We start from the raw sequence: 12,093 nt of genomic DNA, 5'->3' as shown, positions 1-12,093 counted from the left end.
CATTTGCTATCAGCAACAAAGCTGGCAAAGTGCTGATATTCCTTGCAAAGTGCAGCCATTTAGATAAGACAAGCCGCTCTGTAGGCAATGTTATTCGTTTTTCAAGCAAACAAAAGTGACCTCCTATGAACGATGAGCGCGTTTCATTGGTCTGTCTAGACAACCCTGCGGGTCACCGCCCGATGCTTGCGTCGGCGTTACGCAAATTTGACGTCAGGAGATTGGAATAAAAACATATTGGAATATTTTTACTTTATAGGGCCCCTGTTTACAGCAGACAAAAATATACGGTCTAATCTTTAGGTTCAACCATATCAACCGACACTCAAAACGAGGCAAGGAGTGCAAGAGGCAAGGAGCATGGTCAAGTGGAGAGGGATTCGACGGGGCCGAGCTACTGTACTTAAGATCGATAACCGAGGGAAGGGGGTGGTACCGGCGTCTACTATTGGTCCGCTTTCCGTTACTTAGCTTCCGGTGGCTAGTGATAGCTCAGCGTTTTCAATAATAGTTATAGCAATGTTAGCTACATTACATGAAAGGGCTGGAGAGGGCGAATTGCTCAATGAAGGTGGTACATGCAGCTATGATTCGGAATATGGTGTAGAGGTCCACCAGGCTCTCCTAAAATTCGCACGTCTCAGTTTTGCACCAGAATACAAGGCTCACACTTGAGGACGGACTGGTGTGCCGAGCGATATTCTAGACGATGAACTAGCTCCTAGTAGAGGACATGGTATCTGTACAAGGTCCTGTAAGAACTGAAACCTCCTGCCCATCATGAGCAAGAAGCTCGACGAGAAGCGCTCGCAAACATGGATATTACGATGAAGCTCTATATGACACGAATTTCGAGAAAATTATTCCGCCAACTGAAGCGAAAAAAATGCCTATCTTCATGGGAATTACGCATGCAAGTCGCACTCCACTATTCGTTTCTATAAAGAAAAGCACAAAACAGGGTCACGACCACATGATACATGATAAGGCGCGTTCGAACAATGTCAAGCCCGTAGCGTATGCCGCATTCTTTTCCCGGTAAAGATTACGGTTCCATAAGCTGCCGTTGCCGGAAAGCGGTAACTGCAGCATACGAAGCAGGGAGTAACGTCACTACACTTTCATACGCAAAAGAAGAACCCGCCTAGCAACTGATTTCGTTTGTGTTGGGATAGTGCTATGGCAAGAGCACACATATCTAGGGCTCTCGAAGAGCAGCGTGAGCACGATGGACGGCGACCGGAACAACGTCAACATGAACGACGGTGTTGTGCTCAGGCAAGACCGGACGCAGCGGTTCCTGCGAAAAACAAGCCGCGCACATTTAGGACGCCTGAAGAGCACGAATCAACTGCTAATATCGTTTCAATTAAATATAGTTTTGCTAGAGTGCATTTAAATATTTTGCTGTCAATTATTTCACGTAGGGGATTGCTCAATCGTTCAAGGCTACGTCACACTGGTATATGGGATCAGGTGATACCACAAATTCGCTGGCCAACCACTTCCACAGCGTGGATTGGAGCCCAATTTTGTTTACTGCGACAGAAGTTAAGGGTTGGAAACTGGGTTTGCTTTTCCAATTCGGTTGCTCTTTCCGCTCCGCCGACGGAGGTTGTCGTCGTGGTTACCGTATCGTCGTCACCACGCCAACCTCCTCACAGGGATTTAGCGCATCTGGTATTCCACAAAACGCAGGCTAACTGAGCGTTTTGGCGGATAATTGGAGGCACCAACGTGAACGGCCTGAACGGTGCAGCCAGCTGAAGGCGCAGACCTAAATCCGCCAAACACAAGCTAATATTCCAGGAAACAAGTGTGCTAAGGTACGTCCTCACCCGCGGAAGTAAGCGTTAACAAGGCGGCGCGCTTATTTCTGCAGCGCTTGGGGGGTCGTCTTCTTGTCTCCTGTCCCGTCTACGTTTTGCGCTGTTAACACCATGGTGGAAAACCAACAAGCTTAAGCTGTTATTCTAGAGAATTCTTGCCGTGAAAGCGCCTTTCGCGGCGCACCTTTTTAAGCGCGCGGCTTTGTGCGCGCTTATTTCCACAAGTGAGTACGTACCTTTATACTTCGCTGCTGGTCTACATTTTCGACATTGGCGTATTCGCGAGCACTATTGCGCCTCTGCCGAAAGTTTACACCCGAAGCTAAGTAGAACCAATTTGGTAACTGCGCTAAAAACTGCATTTGTCTGGTTGATCTTTGTGGCAGCAGGTGGCGCCACCACTCCGTCCTCTCGCGCTTACACCTCCGCTCAGTCAGCATTCTCGCGATCCGCCTGCGTTTATCGGAACACCGGACAAGCTCAAACTATTACGTTCACCAGCGCCATACGGTGAAATATAATACTTCTCATTCACTGGGGATGGAATCGCGCATTGGCAATGTGCAATTGCGAGCCACACACATGTAGCCACAGGGCATTAGAGAGCATTCGGTGAGCGTTTATTTCTGGCTCCTCTCGGATTTCTGTATCCCGCCTAGTCAATGAAGAGGAACGCTAGTGCTTGTGCGCCCAATGCTTTTTTTTTTGGCACCAGGGCACAAATCGGTCAGCTGCAAAGACGATTGAACAAGCGGACGCACCGCGACGGTGCGTCCGTTTGGTCCTTTTGCGGTTTCGCGGACAGGCTGAGTGCGCATCACTAGCATCTTTGTGCCAAGTCGAATGGTGCATTTCAAAGAGGCGAAATCAACGCAGCTTTGAGCAGTGCTTGAGCGCGTGAAATTTCAGCAGAGCGGACCGTAAGCGACGCTCAGCTAAAACTGTCTGATAGTGCTAAAATGAGCATGTCGAAGCCTTTTAGTGTTATAACCCATACAGGTTTTGCCGGATCTTTCTGAGCCTGAAGGTACACAAATTTTAGGCAAATTTTCGCTAAGCGTATGCTTGCCGATGTTATCGTGCTTGTGTGTGTGTGTTTTTTTTTTTCCTCATAACTTACTACTGAGTAACCGCGCTTGTCCAAGTCACTCTGCATTGTACCTGTGTTCAAGTGCATTGCAGTAGCAATAACAGACTATAAGAAATAAATTGTAGTTCTCGCCGTCTAGTCCCGTAAAGAGTGCTTCCGTATTAAAGGTCCTGGACAACGCAAAACACGGTAGCATCGTCTGCTCGCTGTCTGCATTCCATGGGGTCCTTTCTTTCGCTATTTGCTTCTCATTCCTAATATACTGGATGTCCCAGCTAAATTTAGCTAGAGTTTAAAGATATGCAAATGCCACGCAGCTGCGCAGAACAAAGGTAATGTTGTTTGCCGTTGCTTGGAGATACACAAAATGTATTTTTCAATCCGCCTGATTAGATAATTAATCTTAATTAATTATTCAACTTCTCAAATACTATAAATTGTTTAAAAGTGTCAATGTGAAAATTGTAAAGCGACATTAAAAACTCCCGACACAACTTTCTGTTCCTCAAAACATGTTACATGAAACTGTTTTTCCGGGTGTGAAAGAAGCGCGCAAATGCAGGCAAAATTGCCTCGCGACTGGCCGCTCAATGCAGTCAGTGCGCATACGCAGGTGCCTTCAAGACCTACATCAGCTACCTCATAGGTTTTACTAGCGCGGTATGTACACGTTTTTGCAAAAGTACATTCACGCTTGCGCAGAATGCCAACGCCGCAAGCCTGATTTTTTCCGCAAGCCCGCAATCCTGACCAATGCAACCTTTGCGCGGCCCTTCGCGACCCTGTTACCGGGTTGGGTATAGGCCTATATGGGCATCTGTCATACACAGCTGCTGGAAATCGCTCAGTCATTGCGGCTATAGACCATACTTCACGACGTATGCAGAAACGGCCGCTCTGCCAGCCGCGACAGCTTGTGGTGTGCCTCCTTCGTGCTTGAACGCTTCGATCTAGGTCACGGTGCTCCCAGCGAACATCTGAGCGACCAAGGCCACCGCTTTCTCGCAAATGTCATTCAGGAACTTCATAGTGAATGCCGCGTTGTTCATCGCTGTACCACCGCATATGACCCGCAAACAAACGGCTTGACACAGCGCTTTAATCGAACTCTTGGCGACACGCTTTCGATGAATGTCGCCTCCAACCACACCAACTGGGACCTCATCCTTCCCTATGTCACGTGCGCCTTCAATACGGGACCCCAGACAATGACTGGATTTTCTTCCTTCTTTCTATTATATGGCCGAGAGCCATCAGCATCCATTGAGACTATTCTTCCTTACCGTCCCGACTTGTCAGAGGGTACACTGGTTTTAGAAGCCGCGCGGTATCCAGAAGAATGTCGATAACTCACTTAGAACGCAAGAACAAGCGCTACAGAGATTACGTCATGACGACGGGCGGCCCACCCCCAGTTTTCTTCTGACGCTCTCGTTTGGTTGTGGGCGCCACCTATTTCGACACCAGGCGCCTCCTGCATTTTTGTCTTCAGATGCCATGGACCCTCCCGGGTCCTACAGCAAACTTCTCCGATAAACTACGTCATCGAATCTCTGACGCCCACTACGGACTTGCGTCGCCGAGTCCGCGAAACTGTGCACGTACATCACCTCAAGCCGTATTACGAGCCCTTCGTCCTCACAACGCATTAGGCCAACTGTGTAGCTTCGTCTTGAGCGAGAGGGGAAGATGTAATGAACCAGATATGCGCCGCTGCAGAGCTCCGCAGGCGGATCGCGAGCGCTACGCAAGTGGGGCTAGGCCTAGATGTTGTTCCTAGTGTGACTGGTGAAGCCTACGCTGTTGCGTCTTCCAGTCGTTTCTTCGTGTCGTCCATAGCCGTGTCGAACTTCTCTGTCATACACCCCATATTATAAGTCACCATCGTCATCTAATCATGGACAGCTCAATCAAGAAAAAAAAGCCACGCATATTTCTGATCTGCACTCGTGCTCTTAAAAACTTTGCCTAAGTTTGTCGAAATAATCGACTTTGTGATAGCTTACCTAACACTTCCGTTTCAAATAAATGCGCTTGATTCAAGGGTTTATATACTAATTTCTTCCATAATTTCTTTATAATCGGATATGCACAACTACTGCTATTAAATGACGTTCCATGGCTGACCAAAGTGCACAGGCTCATGAAAGTCAGCGTCCTAAGCAACTTAACGCAGAAACACTTCTCGACTCAAGCGACCACTTTTCTGAGCGGAAGATTTTCTGCTACAGCTGAACAGGCACACTTTTGTGATACACCTGCTTCACGGGTACCCTTATAACGCTACAGCAGTTCGAGCTAATTTACTAGCTGGCCGCTAAAATAAATAATTTTGTCCAGAATGAAGTCGTGCGCTTGTTGCATTCGCCTAAAGAAGCTATTCTTCTACCTGGGCTGCCTGGACTTTCATTACCTTTAGGAGTGCGATGACTTGGTCTCCTTCGGAAAAAATGCCGCTTGAGTCACTAACTTCATGCGTGCTCTTAAAACACACTTGATGTTGCACTGGTAGTGATTTTATGTGTACCAATATTCGAGTTCAGCCTAAAGCGATATGCTGAATGATTATCAAACTTTCTTAGTAATTTTTAATGATTCACATTCCAAAGGCACCCTGGCTGACGACCAGAAATTCTCTAGAGCTAAAGCTTTATTCAAACACGCGGACAAACGGCTCCCCTATAACTACTGTCCGATAGCCTTCACTTGTACGTGCTGTAATTTATCGGAAGATATAATTCATAACCCCATTTGGCTCTTCCTAGACACATATTCAGTTTTTTCTTGAGCCCAGCATGGTTTTAGACGTGGCATTGGTGCACGGCCACCAATGCCGACAACAGACAAAGCATCGAGGATTGCTTGGTGTACTACATTATCATATGCGCCAGTGACATCAAGAAACATTGGCAACATTAATCTTTTCACGCTTTTTTGATGTTGAATAGATGTTACTAAATGAAGCACGTTATTGATGGATGACCGACAGCGCTGGAAGCCCGCCAATGCATGCGGAGATGGCTCATTATGTTCTAAGTACCGTTCATGACGCATCAACGCAATCATTAGCCATAAATAACCGGTCTCAGATGCAAAAACAAGAAAGGGGCTGACAGATGGAATAGCACACTGTGGTATAAAGTTTGTAAACATCCCCAACACGCTCCCCAACACGCTCCCCAACACGCATCCCCAACACGCTCCCAAGCCCCCGTATTTCTTAGATTTCACTTTTCTCCTTCTTTTTCTTTCACTCCTCCCCTTTTTTTGTCTGTCTTGGTGCCGCCCTGGCTTTCCCCCCCCCCTTTTTTTTCCTTTTCTTTCCTTTTTTTCTGCTTCTATTCCTTTTCTTTTCGCCCCGCGTGCCCACTCTGACGGTCTTGTCCCCTCGTCTTGAGAATGAAGCTCACAGACGTCGGACGACAGCGCTTGTTTCCTCTTGTAATCTCTCTCTTTAAAACCAGCCGCCAGCGACAACACCCGCACGTGACGTCACTGCACTAACCCTTTAAAACTAACACGCCGAGGATGACGAGGCCGCCTTTGACGAAGATAGGTCCTCCTATCGAAACGTTGGCCAGCCTGTCTGAGGCACTTCATCCCTGTTTACAAACTTTATACCACGGTCTCAGATGCAGTTTTTTTTAGACTTCGCGAAGGCCTCCCATAAAGTCTTTCATTATAAACTAGCCATGAAACTATCGGAAGTGTTCAAAAACCCACAACTTTGTGAGGATGAATGCGTATCTTACAGCTCCCAAACAAAATTTTGTTTTTAATGAATGCTCCTCGAGAACCTACCTGCTTACACGGGTGTCCCTCAAGGATCAGTGCTGGGGCCGCATTTGTTTCACAGTTTTATAAATGATACTGCGGGTGATTGTGGTGTAAAAATGAGACTATATGCAGACGAATGTGTGGTGTATACTGTGACAAGTTCAACTTTCGGTCAAAGAGGAGGAGGAGGAAAAATAAGAGGTGAAAAGCTGTGAGAATAAGCAGAATAATTGTTCAGTTGGTTACTCTGCTCTGGGGGATGGGATAAGGGCAGAAAAAATAAGAAAAGAAGAGAAGATTAAAATAAAAGGAACGCATTCCCCCGTTCGCACATTCTATATTTTTTCAAAAAGCCCCATTTATATTAAAAAGCATGTTAGCGCTTTTAAGCCAGTTCGGGCTGACGGCCGCTGGGAACAGGGTCCAAGAATTCTGGATTCCGTAAGGGGACGGTTGTCAATGTTGTCGAGTGTGGTGCTGAGGACTTTTTTTGTGCAATGAAATGACGACAATGGTACTCCAGGTGCTCTATCATCTCTTAGCACCCGAACGCTTCACATTCTGGACTTGTGGCCATTCCGATGAGGCTGGAGTACGCGTTAGTAAAAGATACTTCAAGCAACAGGCGACAAATGAGTTAGGTCCCGTCGTGGCAAGCCATGTGGCAGGCGGAGCTTCATATGAGGATCCACGGAAGAAATGCGCAAGGTATTAGAGTCTGTCGAATTACATTGAGCAAGCGTAAGCTCGGAAATGCATGGAGCTTTGCCGCTGCGTCGGTTCTTGGCATCTGGATACCGACGCAATCGCCACCGTTGTGTGAAGATCGAGCGCGTGCGTCTGCTTGCTCGTTTTCAAGGACACCACAATAATTGCCAACCATTGAAATGCGATATCATTTCGTTTCTCTACTAGACCAATGGTACATTTCTAGTGTGTCCACGACAAGTCGTTCATAGGGTCCACGGCGCATTGCAGAGAGGAAACTCTGGAGGGTGATTTCGGAATCCGAGAAGAAGGACCATTTCTCAGGCGTTTTCCAATCTGCAAGTTGGGCAGCTGTTGTTGATGTCAAGTGCAATTTGCTTAAGTTTATGACTGTAGATCTTTCTGTGAAAAATACTACAGCTGCTGAACTAGTGTACATGACCGACGCACCGGTATAAACATGTAAGCAGTAATTGACTGCCTCTAGTAGCAATAATGCTATCGGCTTCAATGCTGCTGAAGGCATTTGTGCCTTCATCCTGGTGCCTCGAATGGTAAGGCATAGTGTAAGTGAATGCACATACCACAGTTGAAATGAAGGTCATCTGCTGGAGCGTAATTCGATGGCAGCGTTGCTCCATGAGTAGTCAGGAGACGGCTATAACTCTTATGCAGCCTAGTTCTTGACAGGCAAGCAAGACTGTGAAAGACTGCCCTTGCGACATGCCGAATGTGCCTTCTCAGAGCGTCTACTGCAATGTACATTACTATAATGTGGTCACGCGCTATGGCTATTGTGGCTGCTGTGGATGCACAGCTAGGGAGGCTGAGGCACGTCCGCACAATTTGGGCGTGTATATTCCGGAGTGCGTGAATGTTTTTTTACTCGTGCTACCAGCACAGGCAGGCTGCATATTAAAAACCGATAAATAACGCATGGTATGGTTGTATCCTCGATTGCACAGATGAGCGCCAATAATTTCCGCCGACAAACTTGAATACATGGGCTATTGCAGTTAACCTCTTCATTTAGGAAATATGTGGCGTCCAAGACAAATTATGGTCGATGATGGCTCCAAGGAAATAATGCTTTGTTTCGTATACTATTTACCTAACCATTACACCTATACCATATTTAGTCGTTTTTTTTTTTGCATTTAAATGCGACTAATCGGCACTTTTCTGAGGATAGTTCCAGGCTTTTCTTATACACGTTAGCGGACGTTTGTGTGGCCGCCTACTGCTGTCTCGCTCGTATCTGTGGAGACTTGCGACACTGGAGGCTCAGATGCAAATATAATCTGCCTAAATGAATATCTGAACCGTCCTTGGCAATGATTCAGCAAGGCCTAACAGTGCTGTGCTCAAGATCGTGGGGCTTCACAGGTCGCCTTGCGGTACGCCTTTGCTGATTAGATGGTGGGATGTCATTCAGTCTTCGGTAAGCACGAAGATGGAACTAGCCTCCAAAAGACTTTGAATCCAGCGCAGTGCACAGCCACCAATGCCAACACCAGACAAAGCATCGATGATTGCTTGGTGTGCTACATTATCATATGCGCAGGTGACATCAAGAAATATTGCCAACATTAATCGTTTCACGCTTTTTTGTTGTTGAATGGAAGTTACTAAATGAAGAACGTTATTGATGGATGACCGTCAGCGCTGGAAGCTCGCCATTGTAATGCGGATATGGCTCATTTTGTTCTAAGTACCATTCATGAAGCATCAACACCATCCTTTTCATTAGTTTCCCAACGCAACTGGCAAGAGTGCTGGGACGGTACGACGCCAAGCCTCACGGAGATTTGGAACTCCTAGGAAACTGTACTAGGTCGCTGACCTTCCACTCACAAGGCATCAATCCTTTGCGACAGGATTTGTTATATCTCTCCAAGGGTAAACTGCGGGATTTTTGGCTAAGGTGTCCAAGTGCCATGTATGTGACTACACTGGACCCAGGCAATGATGACTTCCTAAAACTCGCCAGCGCAGCCTCTAGCTCCTCCATAGAAAACATGAGATCCATGTAAGAGTCCATAGAAGCCACTCCATCACGTGATGTTGATATAGGCAGTGACGGAAAGCCAGCAATTCTTGCACAGAATTCCTCAGTAACGTCGATCTCACGTGGTCCTTGATGCAGGGCGAAAGCTCTAAAAGGTGGCACTATTGTAGATTGTAGGACACGCAAAGTTCTCCACATATGGGACAGAGGCTTACGAGGATCCAAGGACTCGCAAAAGGATTTCCACTTTTGAGATTGTAAAGTATCGATGCGGCGCTGGATATTCTTTTTGATTCACCTCAGCTCCCTGAGATCGTGAATACGTTTGGTACGCCTGTATCTTCTTTCTGTTCTTCGGCGGCCACTCCAAGCTTTTCAATTCCCCTTCCTATTGCATATACTTTCGAGAACCCCTGAAAGTGAACATAGCTTTTTGCAGTTAATTTTGAATCTGAGACTCCAATAATTACGCGTGGCCTTCTTGATATTCGTCTGCCATGACGACCTGAACTTCGTCCAATCTGCTCTACAGACGGCAGTGGATTGAGACTTGGCCGCTTCCTTGGTCTTCAAGTAAGTAAGAACGTGATCTGTTGCGTGGGTTTCTATATCTGAGAAGCATTTTACACTGCTTCGATTACACGGAGACACCAAAGTGAAGACAGTTGCTGTAGTTCACTCCCCGTAAATACGTCGAGCTACCGTCAATGAGATAACAAAGCTCTTGGTTCGAGGCAAATGCTACAAGCATTTTCTTCCTTGGAGTCCATCTTCAAGCGCCCCCAGAGCGGGTGGTGTGCGTTAAAATATCCACTAAGAATCCAAGGCCCAAGTGTTGCGGATAACAAAGCACTCAATAGTTGCGTGTAAAAACTGGTTGGACAAATATATGCAGCGACAAAAGTGAATGTAAGTTTCTTTGTTTTTCCTGTTAAACACACGTCTTGGTAGTTGTTGTGAGGCAGAACTGAATATGGCACGTAAATTAGGCTGTGTAACAAACAACATGCTGGAATGGTGCAGGACCTAGCACATATCTGTGAATAACGGAAAATTTCCGGTATTTACCATAAGTAACAAAGAAGTCCTTGTTTGTGTAACTGCATATCTCACGGTAAAGCAATAAATTCTATCAATGAGTTCAAATATTTGTTTCTTAATACAGCCAATAACATTCATTTGGATAAACACATCGCTGATGCTTCTAACGGGGCAAAGTCCAAACTTCATTTTTAAAAAGGTATCTCAGTAGTGCATCCAACAACTCCAAATTAGTCGCAAACATATACCCCGTACTGACAATCTAGAGTACGCGAATGTTATCTGGGACCCGTTTACACAAGTTAACCTATATAAATTCGAGAAATTTCAGAGCAAGGCTGTAAGATTTGTTTTTAATAGTAACGGTCCTTCATCTATTACACATTTACTTGACCGAGCAGTATTGAAACGAATAGCAGAAAGGAATGAAGTCTCAAGCCTAACGCTTATGTTTAGCATAGTTAAGGGTAAGTTAAAAAGCCTAAGGCCAGGTTAACCACCGTGGTTGCTCAGTGGCTATGGTGTTGGACTGCTGAGCACGAGGTCGCGGGATCGAATCCCGGCCGCGGCGGCCGCATTTAGATGGAGGGGAAGTGCGAAAACACCCGTGTGCTTACATTTAGGCGCACGTTAAAAAACCCCACGCAGTCAAAATTTCCGGAGTCCTCCACTACGGCATGCCTCATAATCAAAAAGTGGTTTTGTCACGTAAAACCCCATAATTTAATTCTTAAGACCAGACTATATTTCATTTTCCTCTAAATATACCACACGACAACTTCATCCCTTTTCATTAGACCCATTTCAGTGCGGAAATACTGTTGTTAAATATTTTTTTCCATGAACACTACTAGTAGATTGGAATGATCTTAATACATGTCTAGTAACGGAAGATGGCATTTATCAATTTCAGGCTCTTACCTTTATGTAACACTGTCAATAATTGCGCCACCAAAGGGTTGTTTACGTATTGATGTAAAATATAAGATTGTGATATTCATGGAAATCCAAGAGTATATTTGTAGTGAGTGATGCCATGACACATGCTAACTGATGGTGTGATGTATGCGTTTGCCTGTACCACCCCTTAAGAGTCCCAATCATTTGGGTCAGCAGTATTGTAAACAAATGAAATAAATAAATATGACTGCGTTGTAAGTATTCTTTCTTGTACACTAGGGGCCTATAACTTAAACTATTCGAATACGTTTTTATTCCAATCTGCCGACGCCAAATTTGAGTAACCGCCGATGCAAGCATCGGTAGGTTCCCCGCACGGTTGTCTGAAGAGACCAATCAAACGCTCTCCTCATTTATAGGAGGTGATATTTTTTTTTGCCTTAGAAAAGAATAACATTGCCGACACTGAGCGACTTGTCTCAAATAATTGGCTGACAAGAGGTGAGGAGCACGCCCAAGTGGAGAGGGGTTTGATGGGGCCGAGCTAGTGAACTGAAAATCAATAACCGGATGAAAAGGGTGCTGCCGGCATCTGCGATTGGTCCGCTTTGCCTTAATTAGCTTGCGTACGCTGCTTTCGAAAATCGCAGCGGCACGCAACAGAAGCTTAAGAATGACGCTAAAATGGATCCTCAGCAAAGTAGAGTTGGCAAAGCGAGGCCGTAAGCGTGCTGAAGGTG

The 12,093-nt window shown here is 45.9% G+C and overlaps 1 protein-coding gene across 1 annotated transcript in view; it reads right to left on the bottom strand.

Annotated features, from left to right (window-relative positions):
• Nucleotides 1-531: 531 nt before the first annotated feature.
• Nucleotides 532-12,093, bottom strand: part of LOC126516660 (tachykinin-like peptides receptor 86C) — a 162,993-nt gene continuing 151,431 nt past the window's right edge. Inside the window, exons 5-6 of the mRNA XM_072289680.1 lie at nucleotides 1,195-1,300; nucleotides 532-624 (exon numbers count right to left, since the gene is read on the bottom strand). Of these exons, the coding sequence (XP_072145781.1) occupies nucleotides 532-624; nucleotides 1,195-1,300 (199 nt within the window). The remainder of the gene's footprint in view (nucleotides 625-1,194; nucleotides 1,301-12,093) is intronic.

Source organism: Dermacentor andersoni, chromosome 1 (genome assembly GCF_023375885.2).
Source record: "Dermacentor andersoni chromosome 1, qqDerAnde1_hic_scaffold, whole genome shotgun sequence".
NCBI lineage: Eukaryota > Metazoa > Arthropoda > Arachnida > Ixodida > Ixodidae > Dermacentor > Dermacentor andersoni.
This window is presented reverse-complemented; position numbering and strand designations above follow the sequence as displayed.